The following is a 26,502-nucleotide window of genomic DNA, read 5'->3' on the forward strand; positions in this document are numbered from 1 at the left end:
GTTAGCTACTTAATGGCTAGCTAGGTCTTCATCTGTGTCTGGTGTTAGCTACTTAATGGCTAGCTAGGTCTTCATCTGTGTCTGGTGTTAGTTACTTAATGGCTAGCTAGGTCTTCATCTGTGTCTGGTGTTAGCTACTTAATGGCTAGCTAGGTCTTCATCTGTGTCTGGTGTTAGTTACTTAATGACTAGCTAGGTCTTCATCTGTGTCTGGTGTTAGCTACTTAATGGCTACCTAGGTCTTCATCTGTGTCTGGTGTTAGCTACTTAATGGCTAGCTAGGTCTTCATCTGTGTCTGGTGTTAGTTACTTAATGGCTACCTAGGTCTTCATCTGTGTCTGGTGTTAGCTACTTAATGGCTAGCTAGGTCTTCATCTGTGTCTGGTGTTAGCTACTTAATGGCTAGCTAGGTCTTCATCTGTGTCTGGTGTTAGTTACTTAATGGCTAGCTAGGTCTTCATCTGTGTCTGGTGTTAGCTACTTAATGGCTAGCTAGGTCTTCATCTGTGTCTGGTGTTAGTTACTTAATGGCTAGCTAGGTCTTCATCTGTGTCTGGTGTTAGCTACTTAATGGCTAGCTAGGTCTTCATCTGTGTCTGGTGTTAGCTACTTGGATGTGGATGTGGTAATAGTAGTCTTGGTCCTGGTTGAATAGCACAGAACGTCTTCTCCTTTCATAAAGTATGGTCCTTTGCCTCCGCAAATAAAAATGTGTGGTGTGCTGGTTCGGGCCCGGTCGGTTCCATGAGCCACAGCGAGGGGCTTCTCGTTCAGTTGGCAAGAGCGTGACGCTAGCGACGCCAGGGTCTTGGGTTCGATTTCCGCTGGGGCCATCAATGCGAAAATGTATTTGGTCACTGTATAAGTCGCTTTGGCAAAAAAGAAAGTGCTAAATTATATAGCCAATCCCTGTCGTCTATTGCTCAGAATGTACATAATCGTGACCATTGAAAAGGCTCTGGTGTTGATATAAAGTATCTTGAAGTTATATTGACAGCATAAAGAAAGGCAGTCGCGTGGCCAAAGGGAGGGAGATACCACGGTGTGCAGAGCGGGGGACAAAGGGAGTGATTCAGCACTCCAGATGCCGGGCGAACAACATCAAGCTTATTCTAGTGAGCTGCGGGCGCTCATTGAGGATGCTGTGTCAGTGTGTAATTAGTGTCAGTAGGGTGTCGTCGTGTCATCAGCTGCCAAGCTTCAAACAGCCTCCATATAACATAACATATTCAGCTGGTACTGCAGATATATTGTAGCTACCTACGTGCAAGGAGTTTTTCCCTGACCAATATAACTTGGGTTTTCCAGTTTTTCCTGATCTGGCCATGGGATCAGAAAAGAACTTCCCGGTCCTAGTTATAGACCATAACGTTAACTGAGGTTGCAGGTTCTTCACTCCTGGCCCAAGCCATAGCTACTGACAGACTTTTCATTCTGAACACATTATTGTTGATAGCGATATTAAGTGCCATCATGACGTAATATTAGACATGTCATTAACGTAGTCTGTTTAGTTTCTCACCAGATATTCGCTATCGCCGTTCGTAGCCTAGTGGTTAGAGCGTTGGACTAGTAACTGAAAAGTTGCAAGATCGAATCCCCGAGCTAAATTAGAAGGTAATAATCTGTCGTTCTGCCCCTGAACAAGGCAGTTAACCCACTGTTCCCAGGCCGTCACTGAAAATAAGAATTTGTTTTTGACTGACTTGGATCGGCTTAGTTCATATGAGGAAGAGCTAACAGAGCACGTCCTTGTAGCTTGGTATCTTTCCTTTTCCTGGATCCCAGATGGTTTCATTTAACCATTGTTTTCTCTGTGTGTGTGTGTGTCTATGTGTGATTGTGTGCGCGCAAGTGTGCATGTACGCAAGTGTGTGTGTGCGAGTGTATGTGTGTGTGTGTGTGTGATTGCTCTCAAACGTCTTCCTGGCACTGCACCACAAACATTCTTTAGAGTATGTTTTACCATATAAGGCGCGCAGGCAGCCGGAGAATGCCGGGTGACTAAGGAAGGGGCATGGCTAGGGAAAGAGAGAAAGAGGGAGAGCGAACTCTCCTCTGACCCAGAACTGACGGAGAAAGAAAGAGGGGAAGGAGGAAGGAGAGGGTTGGCTTCCCGTTCCTTTTCTACCTTGAAACGTATTCCACTTCCTTTCTCTCAAAAAGGGTCATTACGTTTAGTCTAAAACGTTTCATGTGTAACAGGAATATACTCGTACTGTATATGGTGAGCCTGTAAGCTGTTATGTCAGCTTATTGGAAATGTGTTGCATACTTTTCTTTGTGGTACTTTTCAAGTCTCCAGAGTATTCATTAGCGACAATCCATAATGGCATGGGCCTTGTCCATAGATAAGTGACTGTGTAGCTGAACTGACAACAACAAAATGTGTCTCCCATCCAACCCTGAGAGACTTCAGTTGTCGAATGCCAGTATCTACCTTCGTCATGAGTCTCACAGAAGAATGCCTGGTTCCCTCCACATGGCTGAATGAATTACCCTCAGAAGCATGAAGGGACATACTGTATAGATGGATAAGCACGTTTTAAAACCCACAGAGCTCTGTCTGAGGGAGATTTCCCTACATCTTAATCGAAGACATTTCACTGTACTTGTGCACGTGACATTAAAAACGTAAAAACTCGAAAGTCTGATGTTAGATCGCCATTATAAACTAGTACCTCAACACTATTGCGCATTGTTTTAGTGGTAAATCCCCTGGTAATCATGTTTCTATGCTGCTGATATTTTGACTACAGCCGTTAAACTGTTCAGGAAGCTAGCTCTGTTGCTAACTGCCTGCCTGTCTGTATCTGGACCTGTTTTACAGCCACATACTGACCTGCGTACCTAACTGACCTGCGCTCATGAATAGAATGTTTGTTTATGTGTGGAGGAATTCTCCAGATAGACATTACTTCACCCAGGAAATAACAATCCGTTTTTCCGGCCTGGTTTGTATTTTCTTTCAAACTGTCTGGCAGTTGATCTGATATCCATAAAATCACATAAAGAAGTTAGGGAACGATATATTATCCACAATGATTCATTTTGTGGTCAATTTATGCAACAGCATTCACTTTCTGGAAAATCGGTCATCGTCGCGTTGGATTCAATTGGCTTTTAGCTGGCTGGCTGTTGTTCCATCAACCTTTCATTTAACAGACATTTCCTGCCCTCCTCCACTGTCTCTTCACAGGCTTCTGTCGTAACTAGGGAGAGAGAGAGAGAGAGAGAGAGAGAGAGAGGGAGGATGGGTGGGGTGTCAGTCAGGCCTGAAAGAGAGGGAGAGATCAAGAGCAAGCAAAAGAGAGGCATAGAATGGAGAGTGCTGACTAAACACCAGTCCCTGAGCAGAGCAGGAAGCCATGTCTCTCTCCAACAGTCAGCCCTGAGCAGAGCAGGAAGCCATGTCTCTCTCCCACAGTCAGCCCTGAGCAGAGCAGGAAGCCATGTCTCTCTCCCACAGTCAGCCCAGAGCAGAGCAGGAAGCCATGTCTCTCTCCCACAGTCAGCCCAGAGCAGAACAGGAAGCCATGTCTCTCTCCCACAGTCAGCCCTGAGCAGAGCAGGAAGCCATGTCTCTCTCCCACAGTCAGCCCAGAGCAGAGCAGGAAGCCATGTCTCTCTCCCACAGTCAGCTCAGAGCAGAGCAGTAAGCCATTTCTCTCTCCCACAGTCAGCCCTGAGCAGAACAGGAAGCCATGTCTCTCTCCCACAGTCAGCTCAGAGCAGAGCAGGAAGCCATGTCTCTCTCCCACAGTCAGCCCAGAGCAGGAAGCCCTGTCTCTCTCCCACAGTCAGCCCTGAGCAGAGCAGGAAGCCATGTCTCTCTCCCACAGTCAGCCCTGAGCAGAGCAGGAAGCCATGTCTCTCTCCCACAGTCAGCTCAGAGCAGAGCAGGAAGCCATTTTTCTCTCCCACAGTCAGCCCTGAGCAGAGCAGGAAGCCATGTCTCTCTCCCACAGTCAGCTCAGAGCAGAGCAGGAAGCCATGTCTCTCTCCCACAGTCAGCCCAGAGCAGAGCAGGAAGCCCTGTCTCTCTCCCACAGTCAGCCCTGAGCAGAGCAGGAAGCCATGTCTCTCTCCCACAGTCAGCCCAGAGCAGAGCAGGAAGCCATGTCTCTCTCCCACAGTCAGCCCAGAGCAGAGCAGGAAGCCATGTCTCTCTCCCACAGTCAGCCCAGAGCAGAGCTGGAATATCCAGCCCATGAGAAAATGGAATGGAATGGCACTCACTCTGCACAAATAGCTCATAATTACCCTTTTCCCCTGTGCTCTGTTAGCTCCCTCTCCAACTGGAAACCGCCCTCTCTGTGGCCCTTTTATTCCAGGCCCTAGCCGTAACGTGTGTTTTGCTGGCCTCTGAAACAGCATGTCTCTAGCAGGCAGGCCTCGTGTTCAGTCCTCACACCCATGGTAACTACCTGACTGAAAGACTGACTGGCTGGTGATAGGACCAAGTGATAGAGGGTAGTGGAGGGCAGCTCCCTTTGTCAACACGCCTTGTAATTAGGAGAAGAGTAACTGCAGGTTATGTAAAATGGGTCTGGTCATGGTCAGCCAGAGGCAGGCCTGCGGGCGCTGTACTGAACTGTGGGAGAAGTAGTAGCAGGGCCTGAGTGAGTCGGAGTTTGCTGAAGAACTTCCATTGCACTGGTCTGGAGTCAGTTCGCTGGGAGGTGGATATGTTTATGGACTAAATAAATGTTTGCTTTTCTGTTTGCTTTCTACATCGTGGATCGTTTATCGAGTAAAGAGCATCCATTTTCGTACAACGCCGTTACGATGTGAGTGTGACCCTGATATCTGCCTAACCTTTGACCCCTCTTCCCCCTCTCTTCTCCCAGGCGGAGGGTGATGTGGCGGGTCTGAACCGCAGGATCCAGCTAGTGGAGGAGGAGTTGGACCGGGCCCAGGAGAGGCTTTCTACCGCGCTGCAGAAACTGGAGGAGGCCGAGAAGGCCGCAGACGAGAGCGAGAGGTCAGTACCAGCCGGCCACAGAACCTGATGGATTTATAATCTTTAATTTGACAGCATATTTATACGCCCTATTTTCCTGCTAATTTGAGGCCTGTTGGATAGTACCAGGCACATGCAGCTTGCTTTGAAGGTTCTTTATCGTTCTAAGGTTTGCAGCTATGTGCTTTGCTAGCAAATGACAAGCCCCTTCAATAGCGTACTGAAAGCGCGCTATTTCCCAGACAGCCATCTTGATTGTGTAAAATGATTAAATGTGCCTCCATGTTGGATGGGCTATCTAAATGACACTTGAAATTAAGTGTGTCTTGGGTGTTGCTGACATCGCTGCGTGTCTGGTCCAATCAGAGGAATGAAGGTGATAGAGAACAGGGCCTCTAAGGACGAGGAGAAGATGGAGATCCAGGAGATGCAGCTGAAGGAGGCCAAGCACATCGCTGAGGAGGCCGACCGCAAATACGAGGAGGTGAGACATCATATAGTCCCACAGAGATTGTCCTGTCTGCAGTTCTACACCCAACCGTCTGTTCACCCGTCCACAGTGTTTTCATACTGTTCTCCCATTCACCCCTCTTCCTTTTCATATTCCTTTTCATCTTACTGTTCACTCATGCAGTTGGCTCTGTCTACCTTAGGTGGCCCGTAAGCTGGTGATCTTGGAGGGAGAGCTGGAGAGAGCTGAGGAGAGGGCAGAGGTCTCAGAACTGTAAGTGCAGCACAGTCCTCCTATTACGCTGGAATACAGGGGGAATTGGGGGTTAGGACCTCTGTCATGGGGTTTCTTATCCTCCTGTTTAGAAATAGCAGAGTCAAAAGACTAAGGGTTGTAAGGAGTTTCATAACACTTTTTTTGAATGAACATTTAAAAAACAGTGTCCAGTTAAAAACGCGGATTTTCTGCCATAAGCTAAAATGGACATCAGTAACTTGAAGGTTTTTCCAGGCTTGTGTAGCTATTACGATGTCAAAGCCAAGTACTTCTCTTCCTATCTCCACCTGTAGTAAATGCAGTGACCTGGAGGAGGAGTTGAAAAATGTGACCAACAACCTCAAGTCCCTAGAAGCCTCGTCTGAGAAGGTCAGTGTGCATGCTATTACATCATACAAGTAAATGCAGTCAACTGCTGATAAGTGAACGTTGTATAAGTGTGAAGTGCGGTGTAGGTCACCTATTCCCAAATCAAAATACATGACATGAACTTATCCTGGATATCTGCATGATCGGGGTTAGTTCACCCACTTAGGGATGTCCCGAGCCTTTGCATTTGTCAGGAGTTGACTCTACATGGCTGACGTGAAAGCAGAGTAGTTTTGAGTATAATCACTGCCTGCCGCACTTTTACCTCCGCAGACGTCAGAGCAAAGACCCTGTTATCACCTGACAAACTGGACGTTGATTTCTCTATGATAATGTCGATGACGCATGAAGGTGTAATAGTCCTGAACCAGCACAGATTCGTCTCAGCGTTCCTACCCGCCGCTCTAGTGCCATTCACGCCACGTGATTCCACCGTAGCCACTTAAGCAGTTGCCCTGTGCTGATTAAATCAATGTCCTTCTCTTTGGCATCGCAGCACAATGTGTTCCTTATACCAACACATAGCCAGTTTGATCACACCTGAAGAGCTGTATTACAACTAAGCATGGTTGACAAACAGTCCTGCAAGACCATCAGTCTCTGTGCACTTTCATGCTAATATGTCTGCATCTGTCTTGGAGTTCAGACATGTTGAAGAGTTCAGAGCTTGTCTGTAACAGACTTGTATTTTGACAGTACTCAGAAAAAGAGGACAAGTATGAGGAGGAGATCAAGGTTCTTAGTGACAAGCTGAAGGAGGTAAGCAGCTGCTGGCATCTGATTCTTAATTCCTACAGTAGTAAACCAATTTGCTCCATGTCAAAGATGGCGTCTTGTTCTGACGCCCTCCCACTCCCTCTGCGTCCCCCAGGCTGAGACTCGTGCAGAGTTTGCAGAGAGGACTGTAGCCAAACTGGAAAAGTCCATCGACGACCTGGAAGGTATGAGTGCTTTGTTTAAGAAACTGTTGCAAACTGCTCTATGGCAATATAGAAGAGAAAGTCAACTTATCTTAGTGTAGAGCAAGTTACTGTAAGTTCGACATATTTTATTGCATGATATTAAACTATATTTTGAAAGAACAGTTTTATCATTGTTTTTAGTAGCAACTCAGACCTGTAAACCTGCGTATCTCTAACAAGAATAACATACAGGGATTATAATTTTTGTTTGGATAACCTTTTTTACTGTTATGGATAGATTTGTACCTTTAATTTTTTCACTCTTTATGCAATGCGCACTGCAGAGAACACCGGAAGAAGAATTATCACTGAATTACCACAGTGAATTATTGTAATGTTTGTTTATGTGTAAATGAATCACATAAGGGATGGGTTGCCAATTGGCGATTTGACACACAAATAAAATGTCATTCATACAGTAGTATATCAGGCAAGTGAGGCCACAGTTTACCAAATACATTTCTCCCAGGGAGACGTTCCAATTGATTAAATTACTAAAGATGTCAAAGCTAGTTCAGGAATCCTCAGTGGATGTAGTTTCCTAGGTCAAGAGGTCTGGTTATTTAATCCTCTCCGTGAGCAAAGAAACATCATCTTAACATACAGCGTTCCATTTTGTGATAACGTTTCACATTGACACGGTCCCAGCAAGGGTTTTGTGTTTCAACTAGCTGGAAATATTTCTCTGGAAGAAAGGATACCTTGCCAAACGTATGGAAACTTCTCCGACAAGCTAATAAAACACACTGCTGTGGTCTCAAGTGTAAAGAAATATGTAGGCCCATTCTCTGCTAACCGGCAAAAGGCCGGCTTCCAAAGAGAACCACTTTTTGTGTCTGCTGTCTGCACAAAGGACAAAGTATGCTCAAATTCCTTTTAGATCAGCATATTTGGTCCTAAAGCCACATGGAATGGGTTTACCGGTATGAAGTACTTTGATGAAAACCTTTAAATGGGCTTAATTGCTTAAGGTAGTCACTTCCTGCCCATAAAAAAAGATTTGCAACATATTTTTATTTTTAAATGCTCACAGGTAGACAAACATCTCTTATCTTTCTGGCATCTTCTGTTCTTAAATGTTTATACTGTATGAATTTTCTCTTCTGCAACCAGTGACCTGTCCTCTATTTCTCTTCCCTCTCTTTTTGCTGCTATTTCTTTTCTCATTCCCTGTCCTCCACCTCTCTCTCTGCTACTGCTGCTTCCCTTGGGCCTTACCTGCACTACTTCCTGCTGCGCTTTGACCTCCAGATGAACTGTACGCTCAGAAGCTGAAGTACAAGGCAATCAGCGAGGAGCTGGACCATGCCCTCAATGACATGACCTCCTTGTAGATGTTTCTTCCTGTCTGTCTCATGCTGCCTCTAGGGTGTCTGTCCTCTCACCCTTCCCACTGTTGGCCTACTGTGTCCCAGGGTTCGCTTCCAGAAACACAGGCCTTTCTCCAGTTCTCTGTGCCTTCTGTCCATCTCACTGTGCAAATGAAACTCATTAAAAGCCTAGTCTTTCCTACATCTAAACCAGCCTTTCTTCTTGAATTAAATGTTTAAATGTTTCAAAACAACTGTTTTAAGAAGGTGAGAATTTATAGAGTGACGTATGCATTCACGTTGAGTGTCCCTCACCTCTTTTGCATAAATGTCACACAACTATGTATCTCTTGACTAACACACTCCTGCTTGTGGTTGCAGTTTAAGTATTTGAGGTGTGTTCATAGCAACGAGTTATAAAAAGTGTGCATTTTGCTTACAGCTCATAAGATCGGAAATGTCCAGTGGCTTTGTCTTTTAAGTTCAGTTTAACAAATTGCTGTCAATAGACTGTTACTGTACAAAGCTGCTGAATAGATGCAGACTTCACCATCATCCGTTTTATGCATGCAAATCTGCCTTTTGTTTTGGGTAGGGTTCTTTAGTGTGGTTGGGGTTTGCATATGGAACAACTTAACATGACCACAGCAGTTATGTTCAACAGCTGTTGGACATACTGTATAAGAATCGCTTTGGCGTCAGTGTAGACTATTGTTTACCAAACCTAAAGAGAATGAATGAATATGAATCAACTTTCTGATGCTCCTGTCCTGTGTGGTTTCATTCAATTATTCTTCAATATGTCATTCTTTTTTATTTTCCAGAAAAATTAGCAGGTGCCAAAGAAGAGAACTTGGGGATGCATCAAGTCCTGGATCAAACACTGCAAGAGCTCAACAGCTTATAAAAATTATGAAGAAGATGGAAAAGATAAAAGTCTTGCAACATTCCATAAATATTCAATTTCGTTCCACATTTTCAGCTGTAAAGTCTTATTCCCAGTGAAAGGGGATTAACTTAAATACTTGTACCCTTAATATTTTCTTCTCTTTTTAAGTCACAACTTTCTCTCTCTCTTTAAGAGAAATACATTCCAAATCACCAGCTTCTTCGAATCCCGTTTCTTATGTTTACAGCATTTTGTTTTATGAAACTTTGAGATTATAGACCAGCATTAAAAAAAATGGATTATGACCATATTTACAAACAGTCTTATATTCAGACCACTTAGTAAAGAATAGAAAAAAACGACAATTCATATCTGAAACGTGCACTCCAAGGGCATGTTTTTGAAATAGGTCATGTGACATGGTCTTCATTTTATATATGATTCATGAGCTCCACCTAGAGGTCATATGTGAACAGTTTACAGGAATCAGCTTTACTGTCCATGCACCCATTGACATGGTCATATTTAATGCATTCACAATGTGTGTGATCATATTCACAGGTTGGACTGTGCCTTTTCAGAATGAGCCAATATTCTACCTTTGGTGTGCTTGCGTGTGTTAACATGGTCGTTGAGACTAGAGGATGACTCAAGGAAAGTATGGTGAACATGTCTGTGGTGCTGCTTGTGGTGGTAAAATACTGACTGACAGTCAGGTGGAGGGTTTGCCAAAGCCAAACTTAAATGTTTTTGATGTGAAAAGAGCCTCATACAAATTCTTTAAAGAACTGCATCCCATCCTATGACTTAACCTATAATCTGTATGGTTTTAAAGTGCCACCATATGCTGACATGCAGCTTCATAGCACCTACTTTCCACTATCCCAGCTCTACATTTGACTGCCTAGCCTTGGGATGTAAAATCACATTCCTGGTATTAAATGTGGTGGTAGCATATGCAGTAAACATTATGCCAAATAAGCACCACTGGCGCCTCAATCAAGGTAATAAAACATGGATACTTATTGTATATAGTAGAATAATGTTAGTTATTGAGAAGATATATTGCTCCAGTTTTTCACCACTTTCTGGCAGGGGAACTCTCGAAACCAAAGAATACACATACCAGAGAAGATAAACCCTCAAATGTTTTTATTGTTGTCTGTGAAGGTGATCATAGTTTCTCATCCTTGGCCCGTGAAAAAAGCTTCTCATTTGACTTGAGTCTGTGTTAAAATGTTTCATTCACCTTTCCCTCTTTCAATCTAATAAATTTTTACAAAACAAAGTTACCTGGCTTAAGCAATTACTTATTAAGACAAATATACATTTCATACACATACAGAGGCAGACTACTTCAACTTATATTATATTATTCCTATTCAATATGAAAAGAAGACATAATATTGTAGCTAAACAATCTGCTTGTATTTTGCATGAAAGACATCATAATAAGATCAAAGCACTGTCAATCAGCACAGCTAAATATACCCATTCCAATCAACATAATGTAAGCTAAAATTAAGACTGAAAAGTCAGAATCATCCATGGTCCACCTTTCACGACTATCGGAGTTGAAAGCTCACTACTGTAACCTCCCTCAGTGTTGCTTTCTTCTGAACGAGCAGCCTGGACAGAGGGGAGAAAGAGAAGTTAGAAGTTAATAATCAGTAGACATTCAATAGAGCTCTAAACTGTAAGTTCAGGCTCTTGAGCAATGTGATTGTACAACTTCTTACCCTCAGTGAGGCGACATTTCCCCCCTCTGGGCTGGCACAGGATGAAGGAGCAGCCGCCACAGGGCACCACTCTCTGGGCATGACTGAACACTGTGGTGATCCTGTAGCAGCCTGGAATAAACGGGAAAACAAAGATGTTTTTCTGTTCCCTTATATGTTTTCATTAAAGTGATAGTTCGGGATTTTGGCAATGTTGCCCTTTATCCACTTCCCCAGAGTCAGATGAGCTCATGGATACCATTTTTATGTACCTGCGTAGTTTGAAGGAAGCTGCTAACAAGCGTTAGCGCAATGACTGGCATGCTAGCTGTTCCTGTAGATTTTGTCATTGCGCAACGCTAAAAGATTCATAAAAATGGTATCCACGAGTTCATCTGACTCTGGGGAAATAGCTAAAGGGCCTCATTGCCAAAATCCCGATATATCCCTTTAATAAGCCTTTGTAAATGCTTTATTTTCATGCTTCACTTATTTGTTGTAAATTATAATTATTTTGGATAATAATGTTATTATAATAATAGTGTGAACACAATTTTTATTTCTTTTATTTAACCTTTATTTAACGAGGCAAGTCAGTTAAGAACAAATTCTTATTTACAATGACGGCCTAGGAACAGTGGGTTAACTGCTTGTTCAGGGGCAGAACGACTGATTTTTATCTTGTCAACTCGGGGATTTTATCAAGCAACCTTTCGGTTACTGGCCCAACGCTCTAACCACTAGGCTGCCTGCCGCCCTGTACATGCATGCATACATTCATACATACATACATGTACATAGTTTATCAATGCAGTATGGTAAATAGTGATGGGGGGGGGGGATTGTTACATATCATTATATTATTTTGGTAGATATACAGTATCCATACTTTGACTCCAAGTAGAGGGCTGCGCGTCCTGACAGAGATCATTGTGGTGCGTTGTAATTTTTCATGCTGTGGGCAGGAGCGGCCAGTCAGACAGACAATTTTGGGATGAAAATGTTTTTTGTTTCCAAATAATCTGCGTGACCAATTGTCTTTCTGCTTTGTATGCATTAGCCTGGGCCGACCTATTGTATTATAAGCAACTTTTTGTCGCATTATTCACACACTCAGAATTCACTCCTTCAAGTTCAATGGCCTACCTCTCCTCTCCTAGTTGGGCTTGCAAGATCAAGTGTGCTTACAGTATGTGTGGTCTCAATTAAATAGAGTAGGCTGGCTATACATGGGCGGAAGAGAATCACTTGACAGTAATCTTTCCATGGAAATTTACTTAAATATAGTTTACTACCGTGTCTGTAAATAAATATTGGTAATGGAAAGAAGTGGCAGGCGCTCAACCAATGTGAGTCGAGGTGCAATCAAACAATTAGATCCTCATTGAAAAGGTAAAGGCTCAAGGCGCACACAAGCCATGGTGTGCAAGCGTTGTGCTTTTTCATTTATGTGCCAAAACTCCAGTATTGATCATCCAATAGCTTGTTCCCCATCTTCTATCTAAATAGTGAGCCAACATGTTTCCAACACATGCATTTCCATGACTGATCAAAAATAATTTTCTCATGGTCTCTCTGCAGCAGATATTTAGTGAGCAATATTTGGACCATCAAATCGCAATAAAATATCAGTATGGAAGTGCAATGCATATTTATTTTACTTGGCAAGTCAGTTAAGAACAAATTCTTATTTTCAATGACGGCATAGGAACAGTGGGTTAACTGTCTTATTCAGGGGCAGAACGACAGATTTGTATCTTGTCAACTCGGGATTTGAACTTGCAACCTTTTGGTTACTAGCCAAACGCTCTAACCACTAGGGTACCCTGCCGCCCCAAAATATACAGAATCGTGAGAATTGTAATGCATATCGTTTCGGCACATATGTATTGTGATAATATCATATCGTGAGGTCCCTGGCAATTCCCAGCCCTAATGGTAAGTAGCAGACTTGGGAAGTTGTACATCCTTACAACTCACCTGGGCATTTTACATCCATGAAGTAGGAGTTGGGACTCTGAACCAACCTCTTCTTCTTGTGTCTTTGCCTCTCAGCCACCAAAGTAGGGTGCATTAGGTCCTTAGCGAGCTGCAATACGGATTATTGTGTAAATATATGATTGTACAGTTTATACATTAAGACCCATAGAAAGATATAAACACAGATTAAAAGGGAAATCGTTAGATATAATAACATTTGATATAACTGTATGGTTTTTATGTAAATAAGTCAAGGGCGCCCTCTCATGTCTGGTACAAAAACTTCAGCAGAGCTATTTTTGAGGCATGCCCAGGCATGTATCCCATTCCCGGGACAAGCTCCATTATTTAATTTGTTCAAGGCATTTATTTGGTGAAAACGCAATCAATCATCACACTTGAAGAAAAGTAAAAAGTAAATGCTATACATCAAATTCCTTTTTTTTAATTTACGGACAGACAGTAGCACACTCCAACACTCAATACATAATTTACAAACACAATATGTGTTTAGTGAGTCCACCAGATAAGAGGCAAAAGGGATGACAAAACGTTATATTGATAGGTGCGTGAATTGGACAATATTGCTGTCCTGTCTGAGCATTCGAAATGTAACGAGTACTTTTGGGTATATAGTTTTACTTAAGTACTTTACACCAATGAAAGCAGGGCCTACAATCAAGAATTAGGCCTACAGTATTTGACTGGCTCTTCCAATGGTGTAAACACGATATATTTGACTGTGGTGTGGCAACTTTACAAACGCATGAGCAAAGAAAAAACACTTACCGACATTGCTTCTCTTGGTTATTGTTATTTCACTGGCACTGTACTTTGATAACAAGATTATAGCACGGCTTTCAGACTGTACACTGATATTGTTGTCGTGAATGTGAAGCTGAGAAGTTGTAAAACTGTATAAAGCGTGAGATCATATAATGTGTGGGATCACGTCTTAATGGGTGGGACATTGACTGCAAACGCACAATCAGCTGCCTTTTCTATTTTGATTGACAGTGGGTAAGTCGCGCTTCCGGAGCCACGACTGCTGTCAAGAGTGACATGTTGTTTGTCCAATCACTGGTCCAGTATAAATCGAAAAAGCAGTGACATATCCAAATATTTTTTTCAACTAAGCATATCTCTTTACACAGCTGCCGGGCGGGATTTCCGCAATAGCTAATAACATGGCGAAGACTTACGATTACTTGTTCAAATTACTGTTAATCGGCGATTCTGGCGTCGGAAAGACTTGTGTGTTGTTCAGATTTTCAGAAGATGCGTTTAACTCAACGTTTATCTCGACAATAGGTATGTACTTTTCTTAAGTTTTCTGGTTCGAAAAGTTATGCAGGAGGAGGGGTAGCTAGCTCTCGACCCCAACTAGCAATATTGGTGGTGAGCGCCCATCCTGTCACGCTAACGCTAGCCAACTAGAGCTTGTTTGGTTAGCATTCAGTTCTCCAGCCAGGAAACAACGCCAGGAAACAATCGGCTTGTTACAGTGTTCGCTTGACAATAAAACCAGCACCGGCGTACCTCATTGAAATGTTCATGATATTTTTTTAGCTGGCGACGTCACCAGCTGACTCTTTAGCTTTCTAGCTAACGTTAGCTGTCAGGTGAGCAAGTAGACTACTCTGACTCAGTAACTACTATATATATATATATATATGAGACACACAACACACACACACACAAGTATTTGGACACCAGTTCAAATGAGTGGATTCAGCTATTTCAGCCACACCCGTTGTTGACAGGTGTATAAAATCGAGCACACAGCCTTGCAATCTCCATAGACAAACATTGGCAGTAGAATGGCCTTACTGAAGACCTGTGACTTTCAACGTGGCACCGTCATAGGATGCCACCTTAACAACAAGTCAGTTTGTCAAATGTCTGCCCTGTTAGAGCTGCCCCGTTCAACTATGTGCAGTGGCTAGGAAAAGAGTTATGAAGTAGTGGCCACACAAGCTCAGTAAGATCCCTGCGCTACTGGGTCAATGCCCGAACTGCCACACACAAGCCTAAGATCACCATGCACAATGCCAAGCTTTGGCTGGAGTGGTGTAAAGCTCGCCGCAATTGAACTCTGGAGCAGTGGAAAAGTGTTCTCTGGAGTGGTCAATCACACCATCTGGGTTTAGCGAATGCCACCTGCCCCAATGGATAGTGTCAATTGTAAAGTTAGGTGGAGGAGGAATAATGGTCTGGGGCTGTTTTTCATGATTTGGGCTAGGCCCCTTATTTACAGAGAAGGGAAATCTTAACGCTACAGCATACAAGGACATTGTAGACCATTATGTGCTTCCAACTTTGTGGCAACAGTTTGAGGTAGGCCCTTTACTGTTTTAGCATGACAATGCCCCTGTGCACAAACAGATGGTTTGTTGAGATCGGTGTGGAAGAACTTGACTGGCCTGCACAGAGCCCTGACCTTAACCCCATCGAACACCTTTGGGATGAATTCAAACTTCGACTGCGAGCCAGGCCTAATCGCCCAACATCAGTGCCCGGCCTCACTAATGCTCTTGTGGCTGAATGGAAGCAAGTCCCCGCAGCAATGTTCCAACATCTAGTGGAAAGCCTTCCCAGAAGAGTGGAGGCTGTTATAGCAGCAATGGGGGAACCAACTCCATATTAATGCCCATGATTTTGGAATGAGATGTTCGACGATCAGGTGTCTATAAAAACAGAGTCGCACACTCCATGTATAAACTCCCAGTAATTTATTGGGTAAACCAGATGAGCAAGTGTCCACATACTTTTGGTCATATTGTGTATTCTAGCTAGCTAATCTAGCAGTGACGTTCCTACACAGCAAGCAGTCCAATTTTAGCTGAGAATTACATTACAGAAAGGTGAGGTCTCCCCTGAAGTTTTGCAGCAATTTACATTGAAATCGTTGACTTCCTGTGTGTGGCTTGCAACATCATCTAAAATAATGGGCCTCCCTAGCCAGACCCCAGTCACTCTGGACTTGGTGTCATGCAAATAAGTACTTTCTAGCTTCCAAGCAAATGTTGAATGCAGTCTGCTTTTTCCACCTGTGTATAAACAGTGCTGTACATCAACGTCAAATGGCTGTTTCAAAAATCCTTTGTCATTTGCAGCTCCTAGACGACAGTGAAATGTACATCTGTGTTTTAGGTGGGTAGAAGAGCAAGAATTGTCTCACTCTTGCTATTCCTCTTTGCCTTTTTTAGGTATTGATTTCAAAATTAGAACAATAGAACTAGACGGGAAGAAGATCAAGCTACAGATATGGTAAGACAGCCCTTTGACTTCTTCACACAGTGTCTTAAATTATGTATTAGAAAGAGCACCTTGGGAATGCTCACAATTGGCCTATAATTCAACAAGTGGGTTGATTCAGGGATAGGAATGAAAGGCTCTCATTGTGTTGTTCTCTACCAGGGACACAGCTGGCCAGGAGCGGTTTCGAACAATCACAACGGCATATTACAGAGGAGCCATGGTCAGTCGCCTTGCTTCACTATGTCACTCTCACAATGTCAGAAATGTACTAGGCATATGCCTAGCTAGCTAAGAACTTAGTTTGAATTTGAAAAAAAAAATCATATTCAGAGACATTCATGGCGATCAGTGCATCAACTAATAGATTCCGAACTAGTTTGAGCCTCTCCCTTTTATAGTTGTAAATGAAGCAGTACATACCTGAGATCATCCATGGGAGGTGGGTACAATCACCCTGGAATCCTGTTTAGGCCCTTTATAACAATTCACTATCCTCCCAAGTGTACAGGTTTCTCAAGTTTAACAGGATGCTGATATCTGACATGCTCTGTTAAAGTGGTTGGTTGTTTTTTCTTCCTCCCCAGGGCATCATGTTAGTCTTCGACATCACCAACGAGAAGTCATTTGAAAACATCAAGAACTGGATAAGGAATATAGAGGAGGTAGTCGTCAGAAATTGTAACATCTATATCTCTGTAGGAGAACAGAAGTTAGTGAAATTGAAGGCGTTGCATTGCTCTATAAACACTATGGATGACTTATCCTCTCTTCCTGTCCAGCATGCCTCTGCAGATGTGGAGAAGATGGTGCTGGGCAACAAGTGTGACGTCAATGACAAGCGACAGGTGTCCAAAGACAGAGGGGAGAAGGTGGGTGATCGCTGACCAGTAAATGAAAAGTATGATATCATAAACTAAATAACTGATAGTGTCTATACAGTAGATGTCGATTTCTGATTATGATACTGTCCATGTAGCCACTCGAGGGCACCTGATCCACGCAAACTTACATTAAAACGCTGCATGTAAGCTCATGGGATCAGGTGGCTTTGCGAGGCAACATGGCCAGTACAATCAGAAATCTACATGTTGACTGAGGTTTTTTGTGTGTGTCGCTCTTATCTCCTGTTGGCAGTTAGCGTTGGAGTACGGTATTAAGTTTATGGAGACCAGTGCAAAGGCCAACATCAACGTGGAGAATGTGAGTTGCAGTGGGGTAAAATTTGATAAGACTATGCAATTAATATGATCAAAGTCTATTAAACCGAATGTCTGACTCGATTTAACATTATAGTAAAACCATGTGCAATTATGTGTTTAGCTGACTAAGATCAAGGAATGGTCATGAGAAGAGAATATCAAAGCAAGTATTATTTAATAACTTTGTTAAATGAATGGATTCACATTAGAGGTCTTCACGGGTCCAAAAGCTTGGACAAAATGGATCTGGGCTTTCCCACCCAGACCCGATATGAATAAATATATTATTTTAAATATTGCAACCCGTTCCGAACAAACCCGAGGACAACTAGACCCATTCCGTATCGACCTGGTTGGCTCCAGACCAGGTCCGATCCGAGTGAGGGAAGCAGCAGAAAATTATTTTTATAAGCTACTTTATTAACCTGAGCTGATAAAGCGTAAGAGGGAGAGAGAGAGGTGCTGCTTTAGCAGGTGGGGGAGGGGCCGAACTGTGAGCGAGTGACACGGGGAGGAAGAGATGGCAACCAACCAAGACGACTCGCACTATAGTAGACTAATGGCTGCCGTAGCTAACTTATTTATCATCACATATTATTATGTAGTACCTGTCTTGACTGCATCAAACCGGGAGAAGCTAATTAAGCTCGCTAGCTAGGCTAATTGCAGTTTTTCATCCTACAGTTACAAATAACAACTCCATTCAGAATATTAAGTAGCAGCCTAGCTGTTTGCTCTTGGTCATTGTAGCCTATCCTCCTTTAACATTTAATTCCATCATTTTAATTCCATCTTCCATTGATTAGATGTCTCCTAACTTTTGACATACACAGAGGCTCTATGACTGTAGCTTATTGCTGCTTTGATGGCTTATGATAGGCCAAAAACAAGCTACACGTGCCAATGCTCCACTCTCGTGAAAAGCAAGAGTAGCAGCATAAATTATTAAACTGTCGCTCTCTCTACTGCAGCAGTTGCGTTCGGATCTGTACCGGCCCTTCCGGACAAGTCAGTTAAAATGACACATACCCGTGACGATCAGACCCGTGACTTTATTTAGAATTCTGGATCCAGACTCACTCGAGTCCTGGTTTGGGTCTTGGGTATTCGGGTACAAGTGGATCCGTGAAGACCTCTAATTCACATACAAGTCATAATATTAAGGTTAACTTACAAGGCAAAGCATGAACAAAGAGATGCCTACTAGGCCAGAGTCTGAGGAAATATCATACAACCGTTATCCAATGGACTGCATGCAGGATAACAGGGAGAACAGCAGACCTTCATTTCAAACATCTGAAGGTGTAAAACCAACCACCATTGACCAATCATATGATCCAAAGTTTACAGTAACCTGATCACCCATAGGGTGTCACAGAATCTAAAGGATTGTGTGAGGGACGAGACCAATGTAAATAAGACAGAATTCCTGAAGACAAACCCCTATTCATCTATAGTCATTTAAAGTTCACCCTGTACAAATACAAGTTACCACGGAGATCAGACATCCATATAGACAGCTTCATTTGCCATGCAGCCCCAGGTGACAGCGAGCGCACCGTTTAGGGTCGAGCCTACATAGTTGACTCATTCCAAGCAGTTCTAAAAACAATGGGAGTACAGTAATGTTGTGATGTTAGTGAAAGACAATGCACATTGTTTTGTCTCTTTGATTTGATCTCTATTTGCCCTGGTTTTCCCCTGACATTTTCAGGCATTTATGACGCTCGCCAGAGACATCAAGGCGAAAATGGACAAGAAACTGGTAAGTGTGTGTGTAGTATGTGCACATCTATTTTAGATGGACTATAATGTGTGTGTGCCCTCTGACTTAGAGTCTGTGTGTTCCAGGAGGGAAACAGTCCTCAGGGCAGCAGTCAGGGGGTGAAGATCACAGAGCAGCCCAAGAAGAGCAGTTTCTTCCGCTGCACCCTCCTGTGAGGACCACGGCCTTATCATTGTCCACAGCTGGACAGAACTGGACTGAGCTTGCTCAGAGCTCTCCTTTCTTTCGCCCTGTTCTCATCCCTTTCTCATTCCCCATATCCCAGGCCTCTTTGGGCTTTGAGCTTTTTGTTCTGATTCACCATGTGTCCCCCAGTTTAAAAACGGAAGTATTCATTGGTCAGGTGGATCAATCGGTTGCTCAATCAGGGCTGTTAGATGGAGATCTGTATACCAGGCACTCCTCATGCTCTTATATCGTCTCTCATAATTACACTTAGGCTTCTGCTCCCCCTCTCCTCTCTTTGTCCTATGCAACTGGTATTGTTACAGGTACATCATGTTGCTATGTGGTTGCACTGCTGCCAAAGTTGATCCTTAGTGAGGTTTATATATTTTTTCTCAACGTGAATTAACCCAATCCTTAAAAGCAGTGGCTTATTTCCATGATAAGACTAGTTAACCATCATATATATATATATATATATATTACACATCTGACGTCTTCTGTCAGATAGTTGCCTTTTGTGTCATCTAGCTACTACTATGGACATCTATGCGTCCCTGTTTTTTTCCTTTCTCAAATGATAGTGATTCTACCTTGACGTTACTCATTTGCAATCCAACAAATAGCATCCAAGAAAGACACTTATTTTCTTAAGATAATACCTAGAAAAATTCTGAAGTCTTACCATGTTAATAGTGAGGATGTGTGAGGTGAGGACAGTGGGAAGGTAGGCCCCTAAATGGCAGGCAATCCAAGAAATAAGATGATTGGGCGGCCAGTACATTGCAATACATTTTAGTGAACTGCTAACAGAAAAGATGCATATTGGAGCAGATCAGCATTGTGCATGAGGACGCACAACTGCGATGTGTTTTGACGCTGACTGTAGAAGTCAAAGCGCATCGCAGTTGTGCGTCCTCATGCACAATGCTGATCTGCTCCAATATGCATCTTTTCTGTTAGCAGTTCACTAAAATGTATTGCAATGTACTGGCCGCCTACTCTTTTTCTCTTCAATAGTGGACATTCCATCTTAGACATGCCTAAAAAAAAAATGACCTGTGGTCATCATTTTACATGTACTCTATCATTATGCAGTTTCAAAACAAATTCTGCGCAAGGTTTATTAACCATATTTGAGTGGTAAAACAATTCTGTGCCGATATCTGCACATTTTGATTGCACTTTAGTAATGAAATTGGCTTCACTGCTTAAAATTTGCAAAAGCATGTCTTATTCTGTTCCCTTGTATAGAAATATGTCACTATTCTTTAGAACTATTACATTCCGGAACTTCCAGTGGCTGTCAGTTGAAATCTGTTCCCACAGTAACATCAGTCTAGTTAGATCACAATTCGTTTCCTAACAATTGAGTTGCAGAAATTGCCCACATCTTTGGTTTTGGCATTCAAAATGTGTTTTAATATTAAACCACTCCACAAAATGTTTTCTTTGCCCCAATTATGAATATTGTGTGTGTGATGTGGAGAGAATCTTTTGGGTGGTAATAATCACTTTGTCATGGATTATAATTATTTTTTAAGTCATGTCTTAGGCAACCTTTTCATATGCCAACCTCAGCCTATTCCTTATTTGTTTACTGGTTGTTAAATTGTGATACTGTAAAACCATTCAGGTTTGGTTTTGTGTGGCCTTTGTGGCTTTTGTAGCCTGTTTTAATGCTGCTGTTGTCAGTATTTGTGGCAGAAAATTAGTGACAATGGCGCAAATATTAGTCTGCCTTAACTAGTTTTGTAGGCCTATAGTCCATTCCAACTAAAGTACATGTTATGGTTATAAGAACTCAATTGAATAACGTCAACCTACTGTATTGAGAATATTTGAAATACAATATGCAATGACAGTCCATTTCGCTAGAGAACCACTCCTGCAGCTTTTTCAGTCGAGGATAGTCGCTATATGTTTTCCTAATACTTGCTGCTTTGAAACTGAAGAGGCCCACATTTTGGTGTTGATAATTACTATTCATGTGCCAGTATTAATTACGACAATCTAATTCTGGGTGTTTGGTGTTTGATTTAATGTTGCAGTTTTACATTGAAGGCATTTGCATCAGTACTTTATCTAAGCACTAGGGGGCAATGTAGTGACATGGCAATGGACTAAAATCAATGGACTAAAATGTCACAGGCAACGAGTCAGAGGACATGTGTCAGTATTTTCAGTGACACAACAAAACATCCAAATATGAAAGTGCCCTTGTAGAAACCCTTGCCAGAGTTGAAATATTTTACCAGTCCCTATCCTCTAGACTTAATCATAGTCTCCGTGATTTTTAGTCCGCTATAGGGTGATAATGTTAAATGGATGCCTGGAGGAAAGTACCTTTGCTTATTGGATTTAGCGTTTCGGTTTCGTTCTCCTTCCTCTGAATTTGCCACTGTCCATGACAACACGCGTGTCTTATTTCCACCTAATACTTGATATCATGGTCTTTGCAACTATGCATCATGAGGCTGTAGGACCTCTTGAGGGTTTGCACATTTGACTTGAAGAGCTTTTCTTTGAGATTAAACATGTGCAAAGGATCATTATTGCATTGCTTTCTGTTCTCTTTATACTTTGTCACTCCCACCATTCCATTCAATCCGTCTTAATGTGGAACTTGCATTCCATTTGTCAACACAAACATTTATAGGAAATTGAGCACATATTAAATCACAGCGAAAGGAAATTACTTCCCCCCTGAATTTGCACAGCTCTTATCTCTACTTGTGACCAAGTAAATTGTATTTAGAAACTGAAATATATTATTTTGCGGTTGAGCTTTTTATGTCCTCTTGTGTAGAACATCACGAGTGGCAGTCAGTTTGCTGAACCGCTGTGTATGTTCAGGACGCTGTATAGGTCTGGCAAATGTTTATTCAGAATAGCAATTATGAAGGTTTCGTTTCCTTTTGGTGGAACTATTTGTACATCTTTTTCAGTTCATAAATCAGTCCAGCATTCCATGTTCAAGACAATTTGGATTTCATAGATAACTATGGAAAATGGGGGAGAAATAGCATTTAGAAAACAATTGTAAATAAGAAAGATCTAAAATGATTGTACTGTACTTTCATAAATATTACTGAATTGATCTACACCTTTGTAGATGTGTACTTTTGATGATTTATTAAAATGATTATTTTAAAACTTGCTGCAGTTTCTCAATTTACTTACAACTTATTAGGCTAACATCAATCGTTGTCCCAATGAATTCCTTCCTATAATAATATTAAGGGTGACGTTATCCATGCAGAAATGTCAGATATTTATATCCCAAGATCCGACCACAACGAAACTCGTTTAATTTTCTACACTTTCGATTGCACCTGTGCTGTATATCTAATCTTATCAATCGTATATATTGAAGAGGACTACGCCTATACATTTTTAAAAAAATGTTTAAACGAGCTTGATGAAGCTGTAATTAGTATTGAGGCCAGGCAAAGTTATTTATGACGATAGACCTACCTGTTTCACGCATGGGAAAAATCTCTCCACCCTTTTCCCTCACAGGAGTTACCTTGTAAAGGTGTGTGAACAGAACAGAGCTCCAGTTGCGCGTTGCTCCTCACGAGGTAAATCGCTTTATTGAAAAGCCGACTAAAATTGTAACTAGCCCCAACAGGTGCGTATACATTTTTTTTTAATGTTCGTTTTATTTGTGGGTTTGGACAATTTTTCTTATGATGTACATTTTCAAAGAAGAGTATTTGTTTTGTTAGACAATGTGGTATGCATATGTAGTAGGCCTAATTTCTCCGGTATTACTATACTTATAGTATTGTATTCATTTGGATGCATTCTTTTGTATCTGGTTGTACCCACTTGTCTAAATAATATTTGAATATTAAGAGCAGAGTTTAAAAAATGTTTTATTTGCATTGAGGCTGACAATGTGGCATGTATGTGACGCTATTTCACTTTGTTAACTGTCTCAGTTTAAATTTAGTTGAAGCTATAATACTAATCCAAGGTTTATTAGTGCTACCAAATATTTGGCAGCATAAATGTCTTTTTGTTGTTGCCCTAATGTAAATGAGTGTATCAACCAGCCAGCTGAATGGTCTTCCTCTTTGAATTCAGAAACTGAAAATTATAGAGGAACAACCAGAGCAATAGCGAAGTGCTCCCTGAAATTGGAGCGCTTACATTTTTTACCGTCTTCTTACAGTTTATACCAAATATGTTTATTGTCCTTTTTTGAAATAATTGTTGACATGTCAAACTGGCAATGGAGTAACATTAGAGAATGAGGGGTGCTTCCTGACATTCTTTACTGTATGTTACCAGGACACAACTGGGGGGGTATGGATGGAACACAGACTCAGGGAAGACATGACGCCCTTTCCTGGTTCACTGAGTTCCAACTGGACTGTGTCATCAGGAATGGGATAGTTCCAGAATGGTTCCATGGCATTATTTCCAGGAAGTAAGTTCTCAAATTGTGTCTCTGTTTCTTTTCCCTGATAAACAACATAGATGAGACCAATGTGTGGCTTGTGGTGAAGGATATACAGTATGCTTTATGACTGTCATTGTCTCACAGTAGGGCACTAAGTTTTTTTCTAACATCGTAGTGTTTATTCACCGCAGGGTTGCTGAGGAAATGCTCCTGTCCAATCCCACAGGCTACTTCCTGATCCGTGTCAGTGAAAGCAGGATAGGATACACACTCTCCTATCGGTAAGCCTCTGTGCTTTGTACATGAGATAGACACCTCCAGGTGAGGCATCATTAGATTGGTTGTTTGTTCAGCTGATGACAATAAGCATATTGGTTGTGTTCTGTTTCCATAGCTTTTATCCTATTCTACATCAGTGCCACATACTACCCACTCTGAAATGCCATGTTTATTCATCAGTGTAGTTCAAAGTCCATCTGCACTTATCAAAATAAATTCTCTGTACATCTAGTGTCACTGATCGGTGCAGGCACTTCATGATCGATGTGCTGAAGGACAATCACTACATTATTGTAGGAGAGGACATGCGTCACAGCTCACTGCAAGACCTGGTGAACTTTCACCGCAGGGTGCCTATCATGCCTTTCAATGAGCTGCTGACTGTAGCTTGTGGACAGGTGAGGAACTATACTTGATTCAGTAAACTACAAACTACCGTATTGTTTATTTTGTATACACACCAGTACGCTATAGGCTTGAATTGAGTTGGTTTGATATAGCATAAACACACAGTGGTCCGGGTATGGTACACTGTGCTGCATTTCTGTACACTGTTGTGGATACATTAGTGAATTGACGTGTGTTTGACTCAACATTCTTCCCCTTCATCTACTTCTTGTTGTAGGTATCAATGAACAAGACTGATTATGCAGAACTATTATTCCCCAAAAGACCAGCCATGAAACCTAATCATGGTGTGTTGCCAAATAACCCCGCACACATGAACAGTAGTACTCATCTGAAAGTAGCTGAGGACATTCCACCTGCCCTCCCACATCGTCCCAGCACATTGAGTGACCCTGCCGGCCCACCTCGAAACACTAGCAAACCACCTGTATCTCCAAACACCCCTTCTCCTCTAAGACTCTACCCCTGCCTGGAGACTGAGTTAAACGCACTGAGCTTCCAAACCCCAAGCATGGTAAAGACGCTGGACTATCATAGTGTTTACAGTATGTGTTTGTTGGGGGATAGGGCTAAAGCTTTATTTTCATACTTTGAATGGTGAGATAATGCTATTGCAAATGTGTTGTAGGCCTACGTTGACATAATATTGAGGTTACCTAACTTTGGGTGTAAAAAAAAAACTACATACCTACATATTTCTCTAGGTTAAGCAAACTAAGGTGAGACTGTACTCTTATACGGCATCTATTCTTTTCATTCCAGGTAGATCATACTGCTAAACCAGTGCCATTGCCCAGGAAGATGCATGTAGTCACCACGGCCCAGCCGGACCAGCCTCCTGAATTACCTGCCAGAGGCCCTGCTATACCACAGAGAAAGGACAAGGTCCAGAGCAGCACAACATCTAAAGGTCCCATAGAATCCAGGACTGTGGGTACAGGCAGACCACAGACCCAACCAAACACACATCACCAGGACCCACACTCCAACCAACAGAAGAATCAAGATGTAAAGTCAGTGGTCAGCAACCTGGCCTACTTCAAGAGGAAGTTCCATAAGAAGAGAAGTGCCTCTCAGGAGCACATGTATGCAGAGATTAGTGTGGAGGATGAGCAGGGGCAAGACCAGGGGAAACTCACAGCCCTGGAGGCTAGAGATGGGGATGTTGATACAGCTGTTGATAACGAGTACCAGATGCTTCCAGGAGAGATTGACAATGGCCTTCCACCCATCACTGCTGTCACCACTGTTAGACCCACGGACAGTGGGTTACCGCCAGAGTATCTGACCCCTCCTCCTTTTGCCCCTGGATACTAATGTCCACTTCTCTACCCTGAGGATGGATGGCTGGGTGGATGGATGGGTGGCTGGGTGGCCAAACGGACACATGAATTATGAGAAGGCAGTGATGAGTTAAAGTTAGTCTGAAAATTTTATTATTTATCTGGATATATCTATATCTATCTCTTTTACAACGTAACATTGAGAACTATTTATGTCTGCAACCAGCTCTGGTTAGTGGTTAGACAATGTCCAATGCTTTTACAGTGCTGTGTATGGTCAACTATTTCATATCAAATGTGAAAATACTTTTGTTTTATTTCATTTGGTGTGAGGAATTATGTTAGACATCTATGTATTATTTTCATTAAAATACAACCATGGCAAATACGTGTTTCAATTGTCCATCCAGTTATGCGATACAACTTTGTTTCTGCAAGAGATGGCAGTCAAATGCTGATCTGTTATCAACAATAAAATAGGGAAGTGTGCTCTCAGAGATGGGTGCTGGTCTAACTGGTTTGACCAGATGAATGTGAGTGAGTCAATCGGGAGAATCAGGTGACGAAGTGGGCATTCGGGTGCATTCGGAAAGTATTCAGACGCCTTAACTTTTTCCACATTTTGTTACGTTTCAGCCTTATTCTAAAATTGATTAAATAGTTTTCCCTCAATCTACACACAATATTCCCTAATGACAAAGCAAAAACAGGTTTTTAGACATTTTTGCAAATGTATTAAAAAATGGAAAACGATCACATTTACATACTGTAAGTATTTAGACCCTTTACTC

At 42.2% G+C, this 26,502-nt stretch overlaps 4 protein-coding genes across 8 annotated transcripts in view; 3 read left to right on the plus strand and 1 right to left on the minus strand.

Annotated features, from left to right (window-relative positions):
* The window catches only part of tpm4 (tropomyosin 4), a 25,983-nt gene extending 15,470 nt beyond the window's left edge, over positions 1–10,513 (plus strand). For 2 of the 4 annotated variants that reach the window (XM_014215714.2, XM_014215715.2), the window contains 7 exons: positions 4,852–4,985; positions 5,331–5,448; positions 5,618–5,688; positions 5,985–6,060; positions 6,757–6,819; positions 6,932–7,001; positions 8,274–8,542. In XM_014215714.2, the coding sequence (XP_014071189.1) occupies positions 4,852–4,985; positions 5,331–5,448; positions 5,618–5,688; positions 5,985–6,060; positions 6,757–6,819; positions 6,932–7,001; positions 8,274–8,356 (615 nt within the window). In that variant the 3' untranslated portion in view covers positions 8,357–8,542. 4 annotated transcript variants of the gene reach the window in all.
* On the minus strand, positions 10,359–13,997 carry LOC106613699 (40S ribosomal protein S27-like). Its single transcript, XM_014216230.2, has 4 exons — positions 13,709–13,997; positions 12,920–13,028; positions 10,961–11,071; positions 10,359–10,850 (listed from the first exon to the last, which is right to left on the minus strand). The coding sequence occupies exons 1-4, from the start codon at positions 13,712–13,714 to the stop codon at positions 10,822–10,824; spliced, it is 255 nt and encodes an 84-aa protein (XP_014071705.1). The 5' UTR covers positions 13,715–13,997; the 3' UTR covers positions 10,359–10,821.
* Positions 13,960–22,489, plus strand: LOC106613698 (ras-related protein Rab-8A). The gene is made up of 8 exons (XM_014216229.2): positions 13,960–14,230; positions 16,129–16,189; positions 16,340–16,400; positions 16,765–16,842; positions 16,960–17,049; positions 17,315–17,380; positions 19,094–19,144; positions 19,231–22,489. Exons 1-8 carry the CDS (start codon positions 14,107–14,109, stop codon positions 19,318–19,320), a joined length of 621 nt encoding a protein of 206 aa, XP_014071704.1. The 5' UTR covers positions 13,960–14,106; the 3' UTR covers positions 19,321–22,489.
* A 170-nt stretch (positions 22,490–22,659) lies between these two features.
* Positions 22,660–26,103, plus strand: hsh2d (hematopoietic SH2 domain containing). 2 transcript variants are annotated; one of them, XM_014216228.2, is made up of 6 exons: positions 22,660–22,914; positions 23,630–23,768; positions 23,933–24,022; positions 24,253–24,418; positions 24,646–24,942; positions 25,191–26,103. In XM_014216228.2, exons 2-6 carry the CDS (start codon positions 23,647–23,649, stop codon positions 25,743–25,745), a joined length of 1,230 nt encoding a protein of 409 aa, XP_014071703.1. In that variant the 5' UTR covers positions 22,660–22,914; positions 23,630–23,646; the 3' UTR covers positions 25,746–26,103. The 2 variants fall into 2 exon arrangements, with proteins under 2 accessions (XP_014071703.1, XP_014071702.1); XM_014216227.2 differs by having other exon boundaries at positions 22,678–22,964.
* Positions 26,104–26,502: the final 399 nt, after the last annotated feature.

The sequence above is a fragment of the Salmo salar genome, chromosome ssa10 (genome assembly GCF_905237065.1).
Source record: "Salmo salar chromosome ssa10, Ssal_v3.1, whole genome shotgun sequence".
Lineage (NCBI taxonomy): Eukaryota > Metazoa > Chordata > Actinopteri > Salmoniformes > Salmonidae > Salmo > Salmo salar.